Source organism: Amia ocellicauda, chromosome 12, assembly GCF_036373705.1.
Source record: "Amia ocellicauda isolate fAmiCal2 chromosome 12, fAmiCal2.hap1, whole genome shotgun sequence".
Classification (NCBI taxonomy): Eukaryota; Metazoa; Chordata; class Actinopteri; order Amiiformes; family Amiidae; genus Amia; species Amia ocellicauda.
This window is the reverse complement of record NC_089861.1, coordinates 17,091,550-17,104,392: the sequence shown is the minus strand read 5'-3', so window position 1 is coordinate 17,104,392 and position 12,843 is coordinate 17,091,550. Positions and strand designations below refer to the sequence as shown.

Genomic DNA, 12,843 nt, shown 5'->3' with positions numbered 1-12,843 from the left:
TCCTCATTATGACTGAAGAGAAAATACACTAATCTTTAATTTAATGTCAGCCAATTTGCATGTCATCTGTTTGCACTCTGCTAAGAAATGTTTTACTGCCTAAACCTAAATCTTCCTTATTTTATCATTGTGAGATCTAGGAACACTAAAAACTAATTTAAATTATAATTACTGTCAAGTATTCAGGAAATGTAAAATTACACTATGTTGCATAAGAAACACAGCTGTGATGCCTCTGCATGTTTGTTCAGCTAGATCTAGCAGAGGTTAGACAATGGTAACTAGTTAAATATTGAATTGAAAATGCAAATGCACAGAAATGGACAAGGGAAAGGGAGAGAAAAGGAGGCTGATAAATTATTTGGTGAAGGGGTGATGTTGAAACTATCAAGAAAAAGTTTGTGAACATCACTGAGTTGTTTGGGGTTAATGGTTTCATTGAAACATAGGATGTTTTGTTTAGGTATGGGTATCATTGTAATGGTTATTATAAGAGATTAACATATTTATGCCCATAGTCGTTTCTTGAAGGATAATGTCATTAGAGTTAAGTGATAAGGGCCGCATTGTGTGGCAGCTACAGAGTGTTCAGGAGGATGTATCATGGCAATGACGCAATGGGCATGAGTGTGAACCTGTCCTGGCAACAATATAACCAGGCATGGGCTGGAGGGGTTGGGGGTGACCAAGTGTGTAGCAGGGGGTGGGGATTTGGGGGGACTGTAAACCTAATTGTTAATTTTCAGTTTGGGGTGGCGTGCGTGCGTATAGAATCAGAAAGTCTGCCAATCGTGTCTGCAACCATCCCACAGTGTCTGACACAGAAAAAAAACGAAAGATTCAAAGCAAAGATTACAAAGAGTGTCACTAATTAGGGGTGGCCAATTTAGCTGATGCACTTAACCACACCACTCTTGGTTTTGTGAGGGAAGGAACTGGTAACACCTTACAATAAATACCCCTTATCAGACATTAACTCATATGTTATTTAACATGAACAAGCCAGTAAATAATGCATCAAGAAGTTATGGAGTCATTTGTTAATGATAACTAATTAACTACTGCATGAATTAATGAATTGGTTTGTCTTTCTTCATGTCTGAATATTCAGAGGTAGTACTTAAGGTGAAGAAATAACGGTTAACATGAATAAACATTACTCATTTCAAGGACAACATATTTAGAGGTTTGCTAATTCTAAGAGTTATCAAAGTAGTCACCAGATTTTCCGTAACGAATGTAACAATCTTATGAAATAACATTAAATACCTTTGTTTACATAAAGGAATACATTTACTAAACATGATCAGTGCTTATTCATGTTAACTAATTCATCAGCAAATTGTTTATTAGATGTCTTCTGGGACCTTTGTGCATCATGGTTAATGAGATTTGTGGGGCAATGACTTAGTCCAAATATTTAACAGGAATATTATATTCTCACAAAGTAGTAGTAGTAAGTATTGAGATTAACAGTGTTCTTGCTAATTGTTTAAACTCTACACAGCACACAGAATATGATGTCTTATTAAACACATTTTTCAGGAATTATGGGATTGCATTGTGTACTACATAGTAGAAAGAGAGAAGAAAGTATGGTGAATACATGGGTTGCATCCCAAATCACACATTTGCTCCCTACACCCTTTGACAAGTGAACACTTTGCTTGACATTGTGCTGACGTGTGAGTATGCACTTGAATGAGCGAGGGTGTAGGGTGCAGGGGGGTCCATGACAATTCGTCCCCATCAATTCATTCCAGTGACAATTCAGCCCCATGTTCTCCACTTGGGCATTTGTAACCATTCACTGCATTCACTTATTGTAGAGCCATAGAACACATGTATACACCGATCAGCCATAACACTATGACCACCTGCCTAATATTGTGTAGGTCTCAAAACAGCCCTGGCCCGTCGTGGCATTGACTCCACTAGACCTCTGAAGGTGTGCTGTGGTATCTGGTACCAAGACATTAGCAGCAGATCCTTTAAGTCCTGTAAGTTGCGAGGTGGGGCATCCATGGATCACAGTTGTTTGTCCATCAAATCCCACAGATGCTCAATTGGATTGAGATCTGGGGAATTTGGAGGTCAAGTCAACACCTTGAACTCGCGATTCATCAGACCAGGCCACTTTCTTCCATTGCTCCATGGTCCAGTTCTGATGCTCACGTGCCCATTATTGACGCTTTCGGCAGTGGACAGGGTTCAGCATGGGCGCCCTGACTGGTCTGCGGCTACGCAGCCCCATACGCAACAAACTGCGATGCACTGTGTGTTCTGACACCTTTCTATCAGAACCAGCATTCACTTTTTCAGCAATTTGAGCTACAGTAGGTTGTTTGTTGCATTGGACCACACGGGCCAGCCTTCACTCCCCACGTGCATCAGTGAGTCTTGGCCGCCCATGAGCCTGTCGCCGATTCACCGCTTTTCCTTCCTTGGACTACTTTTGATAGGTACTGACCACTGCAGACTGGGAACACCCCACAAGAACTGCAGTTTTGGAGATGATCTGACCAAGTCATCTAGCCATCACAATTTGTCAAAGTCGCTCAGATCCTTACGCTTGCCCATTTTTCCTGCTTCTAACACATCAACTTTGAGAACAAAATGTTCACTTGCTGCCTAATATATCCCACCCACTGACAGGTGCCATGATAACGAGATTATCAGTGTTATTCACGTCACCTGTCAGTGGTCATAATGTTATGGCTGATCGGTGTATATAGTAGGCAGGCTATATAAATATTGTGTGTGTGTATATATATATATATATATTTACAAAAACTATTTTGTATTATTTATTATAATCTATGATTTTAATTGATACATTCATTTGAGACTTTAACCCCAATAATTAAGTTGTATACAATTATTCACGACAGCTAAAGGCTGTATATCAGTTGGGGCAGTGCTTAAGGAACACTGGTGATCTGGGTTTGATTACTGATCAGTACTATTTTCTTATGTGTACATTATTGTATTATTGTTATTATATACACTCACCTAAAGGATTATTAGGAACACCATACTAATACTGTGTTTGACCCCCTTTCGCCTTCAGAACTGCCTTAATTCTACGTGGCATTGATTCAACAAGGTGCTGAAAGCATTCTTTAGAAATGTTGGCCCATATTGATAGGATAGCATCTTGCAGTTGATGGAGATTTGTGGGATGCACATCCAGGGCACGAAGCTCCCGTTCCACCACATCCCAAAGATGCTCTATTGGGTTGAGATCTGGTGACTGTGGGGGCCAGTTTAGTACAGTGAACTCATTGTCATGTTCAAGAAACCAATTTGAAATGATTCGACCTTTGTGACATGGTGCATTATCCTGCTGGAAGTAGCCATCAGAGGATGGGTACATGGTGGTCATAAAGGGATGGACATGGTCAGAAACAATGCTCAGGTAGGCCGTGGCATTTAAACGATGCCCGATTGGCACTAAGGGGCCTAAAGTGTGCCAAGAAAACATCCCCCACACCATTACACCACCACCACCAGCCTGCACAGTGGTAACAAGGCATGATGGATCCATGTTCTCATTCTGTTTACGCCAAATTCTGACTCTACCATCTGAATGTCTCAACAGAAATCGAGACTCATCAGACCAGGCAACATTTTTCCAGTCTTCAACTGTCCAATTTTGGCGAGCTTGTGCAAATTGTAGCCTCTTTTTCCTATTTGTAGTGGAGATGAGTGGTACCCGGTGGGGTCTTCTGCTGTTGTAGCCCATCCACCTCAAGGTTGTACGTGTTGTGGCTTCACAAATGCTTTGCTGCATACCTCGGTTGTAACGAGTGGTTATTTCAGTCAAAGTTGCTCTTCTATCAGCTTGAATCAGTCGGCCCATTCTCCTCTGACCTCTAGCATCAACAAGGCATTTTCGCCCACAGGACTGCCGCATACTGGATGTTTTTCCCTTTTCACACCATTCTTTGTAAACCCTAGAAATGGTTGTGCGTGAAAATCCCAGTAACTGAGCAGATTGTGAAATACTCAGACCGGCCCGTCTGGCACCAACAACCATGCCACGCTCAAAATTGCTTAAATCACCTTTCTTTCCCATTCAGACATTCAGTTTGGAGTTCAGGAGATTGTCTTGACCAGGACCACACCCCTAAATGCATTGAAGCAACTGCCATGTGATTGGTTGGTTAGATAATTGCATTAATGAGAAATTGAACAGGTGTTCCTAATAATCCTTTAGGTGAGTGTATATATATATATATATATATATATATAAATACATTTTATACAATTTCATTTGTTTGCATTTAAAAAAAAAACAATCCCAATCTCGCCAAAATGCCAATAGAAGCCGATTGTAAAACCGTATAATACTGAGCATGTGCAGGGCATACAAACTGAACATTCCAGTCTTCTGATATATTTATAGGGAATTTCACATTCACATGTGGAATCGTTTCAAACATTCTGTAGAAACTTTAAAGTAAAAATGAAAAAGATGGAATATTGTAAAAGATAAAATGCAAACAAAATCGTTCTAAATTGGATGTAGGAATATTATAACTATGTCGACTACAAAATACCTTTATTGTATTTCACAAGTCGACATTAAATAGTTATGTAAAATTGTTACGCATCCAATTAAAAACAATTGTTTGTGTAGGCTAGTTATTTATTTCTTCCATGTTTCCCCCACTTCCCCACTTCCTTCAAAATGTCTGCAAGATTTCTATTTGATAGACTGACCAGATTTTCAAAATTAGAACCTGGGACATATATGAAAAAAATATTTATTAAACACTTACTTAAAATGATGTTATTTGTTCAAGTGTTAATTTCCACATATCTGCTGCTGTAACTGTTACATATTTATTGAGTAACGTTTACAAAAATAACAAATGTATACGACTTTTCCCTCATGATCCCGATTACACTGACAATAAGTATCCCAGATATTGTCTATTATGATTTATCTGCGAATTAAATTCGTAGTTCTGCAATTAAAAGTGTCAATTTTCGTTACTTAAATCTGTCCTGTGTAGCCATGTGTCTTAGCAGTATGAAATATACAGTCGCAGCCTGTAGGCTATGTTGCTAACTGGTTATAACTAACATGGCAGAACTTACTCTTAATGACATTTAAAACTTTATAATTATGAATACGCCTACAATACTCTGGGATCCATAACTTACTCATACTGTGTTTAACAGATTCAGTGTCAGCACTGTTCCCTGTGTAACGCACCCCCAGTGGGTGTTTTAGCTATCGGTTTCACTACCACCCCCTTTTTATACCCTGTAACGTCCGAACTACAGGATTAAACCAAGACAGAAGGATACCAATTTTACTATACAAAACCAGGTAAAAAGTACAGAATGCAAGAGAACAGTTTATAAAAAGAGTAATTTGGACACCATATAAAAGTAGAAATGAATCCTTGGGTTATGTGGAAAACAAGGTCAGAGGCAGTGTCAATATCAGTCAAAATACACACCAAATCATAAGAAAACCACCCCACACTTCAAAAGAGAACGTAACATTCATCTAAATAAACCACTCACTCATAAGGCAACCAATAAATGCAAAATAATATAAAATAACCACCCAATAAAACAATATAAAGATACACCACTGACCTACACTCACCCAACCCTGCCCCAGATGTAAATGAAAAACACTTGTTACACACCTAAGCTAATGCCTAATAAATCGTAAAAAATAGGCAATTACTAAATAACCCTATTATTTCTATAATAAATAGTAATCTAAAATGCAATGACCTAAAATAGAAGCTAAGATAGTTAAACCATACAAGGCAATACAATTAAACCGTAGAAAATACATCTTAGGGCAAAATTACATTACAATGACTAAATGTGTATGGCTAAGCTCACGGTCAATGTCACAAGTGACTATATTTCGTTTTTATTCTTTCTATAATCAGTTCTTGTCTCGGTTAATGTTTTGGTAATGTATTGTCACCAAGTATATGTGTGGTTTGTGTTTCTCATGTGCGAATTTGATTTGTAAAACCCTAAATTGATAGGACACTTACCTTGAAGGATTGATCACTTGCAGATTGTCTCGATTGGGCACCTGTTTTCTCTAATTACATTAGCAGTTTAAAAATGACACTGGGGGCACCAAAGGCTGGTGATGTGAAAGAGGAGTACCCTGAGCAGTTACGGACCCGAACGAAGCGAAATGAAGTTAAAGCGGAATCGGAGGCAGAGATCCATGCCTAGTTACAGGAGCCGAGGGGACGCTGGTTTATGAACGAAGAGAATAGTCTGTTTTCGTAAACTGAGCAACTTTATTTTTCTTTTTAACGCATTTTATTGAAGGACGTTATTTTAAGGTTCTGTCTTTACTCTGAACTGATTTTAATTGGTTGATTTCTCTCCCAGGTTAGAACAGATAACAGTACAGCAGGGAAGGATAGTTGAGCTTATTCCAGCTTTCAGTGCGCCTCTAGAGGCAGTTGTGGAGAAGAGTTCCAAGACTGATTCTGTTTAATTTTAGATTTGGTTCCTTTGTTACTTTTTGTGTTGGTTGAAGTTCCTTTCTTTATTCGTTCACTGGATAATTTGTTTAATAGATGGTTATTAATTACTATTATTGTTAGTTGTGTTCAGATACTGGGGTGTCTTTTTTTTTTTTTTTTTTTTTTTTCTCCCCCCTTAGTCTTGGGCTGACATCCCCATTGCTCCTCTCATCCCGCTGATTCCCGTCGAGATTTAGGTTTAATAAAATTGCTTTTAAAACATTCAAATCTATTCTGCTATGGTATTTTATGGGGATTTCCGAATCTGTTAGAGATCTAAGTTTTAAGGACCTTCTCTCTAAAGGTGTAGTCAAGAACAGACCATTCTAAGGGCCATTTGTGGCATCTCCAGCAGAGGGGAGTGAAGAACAGACTACTTCGCTGTCGGGCTCCAGCAAAGGGACCGCAATACGGAGTGGGGTCAGTCCAAGCACGGCCGTCGAGGATGATCAATTAGGCGCTCCCGTGTCCGCAGGGCAATTACCGACTCAAAGTGCGCAATCTTCGCTGTCTGGCTCCAGCCAAGGGTCCGTAATGGGCAATAAGGTCGGTCTTAACCGGCAGGCAGGGCGCCAAGCCAAGCTACAGTATCCCCATGCTGAGAGTGTACAAAGTTTAAGTATAACATACATTCAAATGCAGTAGTCTACATTACAATAAGTTTCACAACAGTAGCTTTAGACTTACTAACATAAAATACATTGTATTATTTACTACGGAGACATTAAACGTGATGGGGATTTGGCTATGATTAATATGAACCTGCTGTAATATATGGCACCCTCTGGAGCGCATGCGCTAAATCCATCTAGCGCGGTCTGTGCATGTGCGAAATCAAGGTGATGGCTAGAGGATGCAAGAGAGCCAGAGGGTGTCGGATTCATCATTACACTTGCACATGTAAATAGTTCAGAGAATTTGAGTCTGGAAATCTGGACGTTTCATTAAAATCCACGACTGGCCCGGTAAAACACGGATGTATGGTCACCCTACTATTGAGGAAATAGAAATTAGCTCATAACTTGTCAACTTACCGCAAAATGTTCGGTTTGTGAGCCTGCACATGCGTATCTTTTACAATAGTGCAGTTTGTGAACAACTCGTTCTTTCCAGTTCAAACATATCTAACCAATCCTGATTCGGTCTGCATTTTTTGGTTTCATGTAACTGAATCGGTTTATCAAATGATTGAAATTAAATCAATTCACCAAACTGAACTGAATCAAATTAATCGAGTCACTAAAAATAACAATGCAACACAATTTTTGTTCCTGTGTAGTAAGTGTTATTTCTTAATTGCTTATGCCTCAAAAGTATAGAAAATTACTATTATTCCCCAAAAAACTTTGCTTTTGTGACCAGGACAGTGATATTTTGAAATGTACCTTTTTCCAGTGAGAAAACTGGCGAATTTGTCTTTTTGTTCACATATTTCCTATTCATCCCAAAGGTGGGATGGGGTTGAGGTCAGGGCTCTGTGCAGGCCAGTCAAGTTCTTCCATCACAGCAAGGGGGGTGATTACTTATGCATTCAAGTATTTTCTGTTTTGTATTTGTAATTAATTGTGGAAAATGTGCAGATTATATTTTTCACTTCACTCCAGATGAAATCCATGTTGTAACACAATGAAATGTGGAAAAGTCCAAGGGGGGTGATTACTTTTGAGAGCAACTGTATACAATATAATTTAAGCCATGATGCATAAATAATCACCCTGAATTGCACAATGACCCCAAATGGGTATGGTACGACAGCCATAGTGGTGGTTCCGTGTTTTGGTGTGTATCTGCATTCCCAGTTTCATCATGAAAGGAAAGCACAGGACTAAGAAGACTCCACAAAACTTGAAAAGTGCTGGAAACCATCGGATTTCATTTTAATTAGGAAATGCCAAAACTACAACTAGTAACTATTCAATGCATAATTTATTAACTTTTTAGTTATTTTATTGCATCATAATATTGTTACCGTAATAGTTTGGCTATTATTATTAGCATATTTGTATTTAATCACAGACTGGGATTTCTAAGGAGGCATAGTTATACGCCAGATGCTAGCTTTCAACCAATGCAAATAAAACTTCTTTAAAATAAATGGTACTAAAATCATGTCATTTTCAGAAGAATGTGCAACAGTGGTGAAAAGTAAAAAAGTTGGTTACATGAGCTGAATGCGGGTCAGTTTCTTCATTTTGTAAGAAGAAGGGGGTGACATTTTAACCCTAAGATCTCCATGCCTTTTGTGGGGGGAAAAAACAATAGCATGATTTTGACTCAGGTCTCCTTGGGGGGGTGGTCAGGGTGTTTCGTGGAAAGGCAGAAGGACCATGGGAGAGTCTAGTGCAGGAACTGCCTGGATGAGAGGAGCGCAGTGAAGATAGAGACCAGTAGAGCTATGAAGGGACTGGAGGGGCCTGCAGCATTATTGGCTGTGAAGGAAATTGAGAAAAAATCACAAACAAATACAAAATACCCAAATTAATTACAATACCAAAGGGCATAGGTTTTAATTCAGAATTAGGGGATATGCGGTCTAAATTGTGGGGGGGGGGGAAGTGACATTATTGGGGGGGACAATTTAACATACTCTCAACATTGCAACTTGGGCACCCCCCCCTAAATCTACAACAACTACAGCTAGCACTACCACCACAATTGCAAACACCAAAAAAGCAGGAAGTGAGAGAGACCCCAGTTTGTACAGAAGTGACACATAAAAACAATAAAATATATTGTTCTGGAAAGAATTAAGAGACCACTATTTTTTGCTTAAATCAGCATCAGCATGTATGGCAGCCATTTCTTTCCATTCATATTTTCATTTGGGATTTGGGGGAAATGTTGTCAGTAGGTTATATAATAAAACAAAAATGTTCAGTTTACCTAAACACATACCTATAAATAGTAAAACCAGAGAGACTGATAATTTTGCAGTAGTCTCTTAATTTCTTCCAGAGCTGTATGTTAAAAACAAATTAATCAATCAACAGTCTATATACTTACAAATGTAAATGGAATTCAGATCAATTGCAAATGGAAATGTTCCATTCTGTGCTGCTTTCATGAAAGTCTGGATGATGTCATTATTTGGGGGGATGGAGGTCTGGCTGGCAAACTCCACTTGCAGATTGGTAATGGTCGAGCCGTTGCTGCAAGAGAGAGACAGATAGATAGAAGGAATGCAAACAAGAACACACAGGCACACTACAAAGTTGCCTTAGTATAGGACTTTGTTAAGTCTGGGCTTATTATAAGACAAACCTCTCCAGCGATGTGGTTGAAGCTGAACATTTGGGAACATTTAAGAGAGAGAGAGAGAGAGAGAGAGAGAGAGAGAGAGAGAGCTTTTCCACCGACAAGGAGCCAGTGCCTAATTTGGAACCATTTTTTGGTTTTCCACCGCAAAAGAACTGGTCATGTGACCCGGGTTGGTTTGCGCATGATTAATACATTATTAATAAATTCATTTTCTTAGCACAGGGCAAATTACACAAATTATACATATTTCACAGTAAGAGAAGGTAAAATACACAGTAAGTGCTGTTATAGATATGCGCTTTGCGCGCAATCACACACCAGCAGTGCTGTGAATGGATTCTTCTTATTATTATTATTATTATTGTGTATTTGTTAGCAGATGCTCTTATCCAGGGCGACTTTCAGAACATAAGAGCATTGCTGCGTGTCTGGCAACAGTGATTTGGGACCATCATCCCAGACTTCATCAATAAGCAGTTTCCCATCAAACCATTATCATCACCCGAGATCGTCCGACAGTTTATTGATCTGCCCACGACTGCGCCGCCGCATACATAATCAATAGGCTAGCCTATAGTGATTGTTTTTTTAATCAAGAATAAAAGTAAAAATATTCCACAAAATGAATGAAAATGTGAACTGTGTGCACGATGATGAATGCATGTTAACTATCTTGTATTTTTTACAATACAGTAAAAGTGACTGAAATGGTGAATCGGTGTAAATCCCTTAATGCATCAATAAAAACAAACGGCTGAGTTATCTTTGCACATTCGTATAGTTGTATTTTTGTTTCTGCTACATGTGTGATCTCGCATTTTTTGTTTTGTTTCTACAGTGTATCTGTGCTGTGTGCAGACGTTGAATGAGTTTTATTGTGATGTTAAATAGGGTTTAAAGATGCAGTCGCCTTGGTTCTGATTATTACTGCTGTGTTTCTCTTCTACTCCGTGCTTGGGAACGCCCACATCCAGTGACGTCAGTGTTCGAGTCCAAAACCGGTGGAAAAGCGGGCCAGTTTCCAAAAAGTTCACCTGCTTCCCAGGCTGAGCACCGGCTCCAGCACCGGCTCTTTGTCGGTGGAAAAGCGCCAAGAGAGAGACAGAGTTCGGGAGGCGGCCACTGGACAGAGGCAGGATCCGGAGGACTGGGAGGCAGCCACCGGACAGAGGCAGGGTTCGGGTCAGGCAGAGGAGGTGCTGGACACTCGGAAGGCAGAGCCGAGCAGGCCTCAGGAGGCAGAGACTTGAAGCCTTGACAGGATGAGCCGTGGAAATCGAAACCTCAAGAGGCAGAGTTTTGGAAGGCGGAGCCGTGGAAGGTGGAGTCCTACAAGCCTCAAGAGGATGAGCTGTTGAAGGCGAAACCTCAGGAGGCGGAGTCCTGGGATCCTCAGGAGGTGGAGCCGTGGGAAGCGAAGCCTCAGGATGTGAAGCCTCAGGATGCGAAATCCTGAAAGCCTCGAGAGGTGGAGCCGTGGAAGGCAAAGCCTCAGGAGGCGGAGTCCTGGAAGCTGAAGAAGGCGCGGAAGGCGGAGCAGCAGGAACCGTGGAAGGTTCAGAGGGTGGATCTGTGGTAGGCTCCAGGATAAGCGAGGCTGGCGCAGGTGCTGGTTCGCAGACCGTGGGAGGCATAAGCACTGGCTTGACGGCAGCGGCCGGGACTGGAACTGGGGCCTTGGGCTGGACGGCGGCTGTGGCGGCGGCCGGGCACTAGGGCTGGGCGGCGATGGCTGGGACCCCTGGCTGGGCAGACGGGACCAGAACCGGAAACTCTGGTTCGGCGGACGGGAAAGAGACCTCTGGTTCAACAGACACTGACGGGAATAGGACCGGGACCTCTGACCTCACTGACAGGTGAAGTGAATAACACTGATAATCTCATTATCATGGCACCTGTCAGTGGGTGGGATATATTAGGCAGCAAGTGAACATTTTGTTCTCAAAGTTGATGTGTTAGAAACAGGAAAAATGGGCAAGCGTAAGGATCTGAGCGACTATGACAAGGGCCAAATTGTGATGGCTAGACGACTTGGTCAGAGCATCTCCAATACTGCAGCTCTTGTGGGGTGTTCCCGGTCTGCAGTGGTCAGTACCTATCAAAAGTGGTCCAAGGAAGGAAAAGCAGTGAACCAGCGACAGGGTCATGGGCGGCCAAGGCTCATTGATGCACGCGGGGAGCGAAGGCTAGCCTGTGTGGTCCGATCCAACAGATAACCTACTGTAGCTCAAATTGCTGAAAAAGTGAATGCTGGTTCTGATAGAAAGGTGTCAGAACACACAGTGCATCGCAGTTTGTTGCGTATGGGGTTGCATAGCCGCAGACCAGTCAGGGTGCCCATGCTGACCCCTGTCCACTGCCCAAAGCGCCTAAAATGGGCACGTGAGCATCAGAACTGGACCACAGAGCAATGGAAGAAGGTGGCCTGGTCTGATGAATCACAAGTTCTAGGTGTTGACTTGGCCTCCAAATTCCCCAGATCTCAATCCAATTGAGCATCTGTGGGATGTGCTGGACAAACAAGTTCGATCCATGGAGGCCCCACCTCGCAACTTACAGGACTTAAAGGATCTGCTGCTAACGTCTTGGTGCCAGATACCACAGCACACCTTCAGAAGTCTAGTGGAGTCCATGCCTCGACGGGTCAGGGCTGTTTTGGTGGCAAAAGGGGGACCTACACAATATTAGGCAGATGGTCAAAATGTTATGGCTGATCGGTGTATATATATATATATATATATATAGAGAGAGAGAGAGCTTCTATATTTTCCTTGAAAGTAATCTCAACCCTTTTACAGCCAAAGCTTTCTAATATAATGTAAAAATGTGCTTGTTCAATGGGGAATCGAATTCATATATTTCCCTTTTCAAATGTTTCTGCAAGTCTAAAAGTGCTGATATACAATTCACCCGAAAGTGAAGCACATTTAGTAGGACATCTGCAATAAATCACAATAAATTGTATGCATTAGTTATCAATAGAAAATTGAGATTTATAACCTGAAAATGTGTATTACATACACACACACTGCATTTGTTGTAATTTTTAAAGTCTGAACTT

At 41.0% G+C, this 12,843-nt stretch overlaps 1 protein-coding gene across 2 annotated transcripts in view; it reads right to left on the bottom strand.

Moving 5' to 3' along the window:
* Nucleotides 1–8,377: 8,377 nt before the first annotated feature.
* The window catches only part of LOC136764443 (uncharacterized), a 39,268-nt gene continuing 34,802 nt past the window's right edge, over nucleotides 8,378–12,843 (bottom strand). For both annotated transcript variants that reach the window (XM_066718508.1, XM_066718509.1), the window contains exons 12-13: nucleotides 9,528–9,673; nucleotides 8,378–8,953 (exon numbers count right to left, since the gene is read on the bottom strand). In XM_066718508.1, coding sequence (XP_066574605.1) covers nucleotides 8,862–8,953; nucleotides 9,528–9,673 — 238 coding nt within the window. In that variant the 3' untranslated portion in view covers nucleotides 8,378–8,861. The remainder of the gene's footprint in view (nucleotides 8,954–9,527; nucleotides 9,674–12,843) is intronic.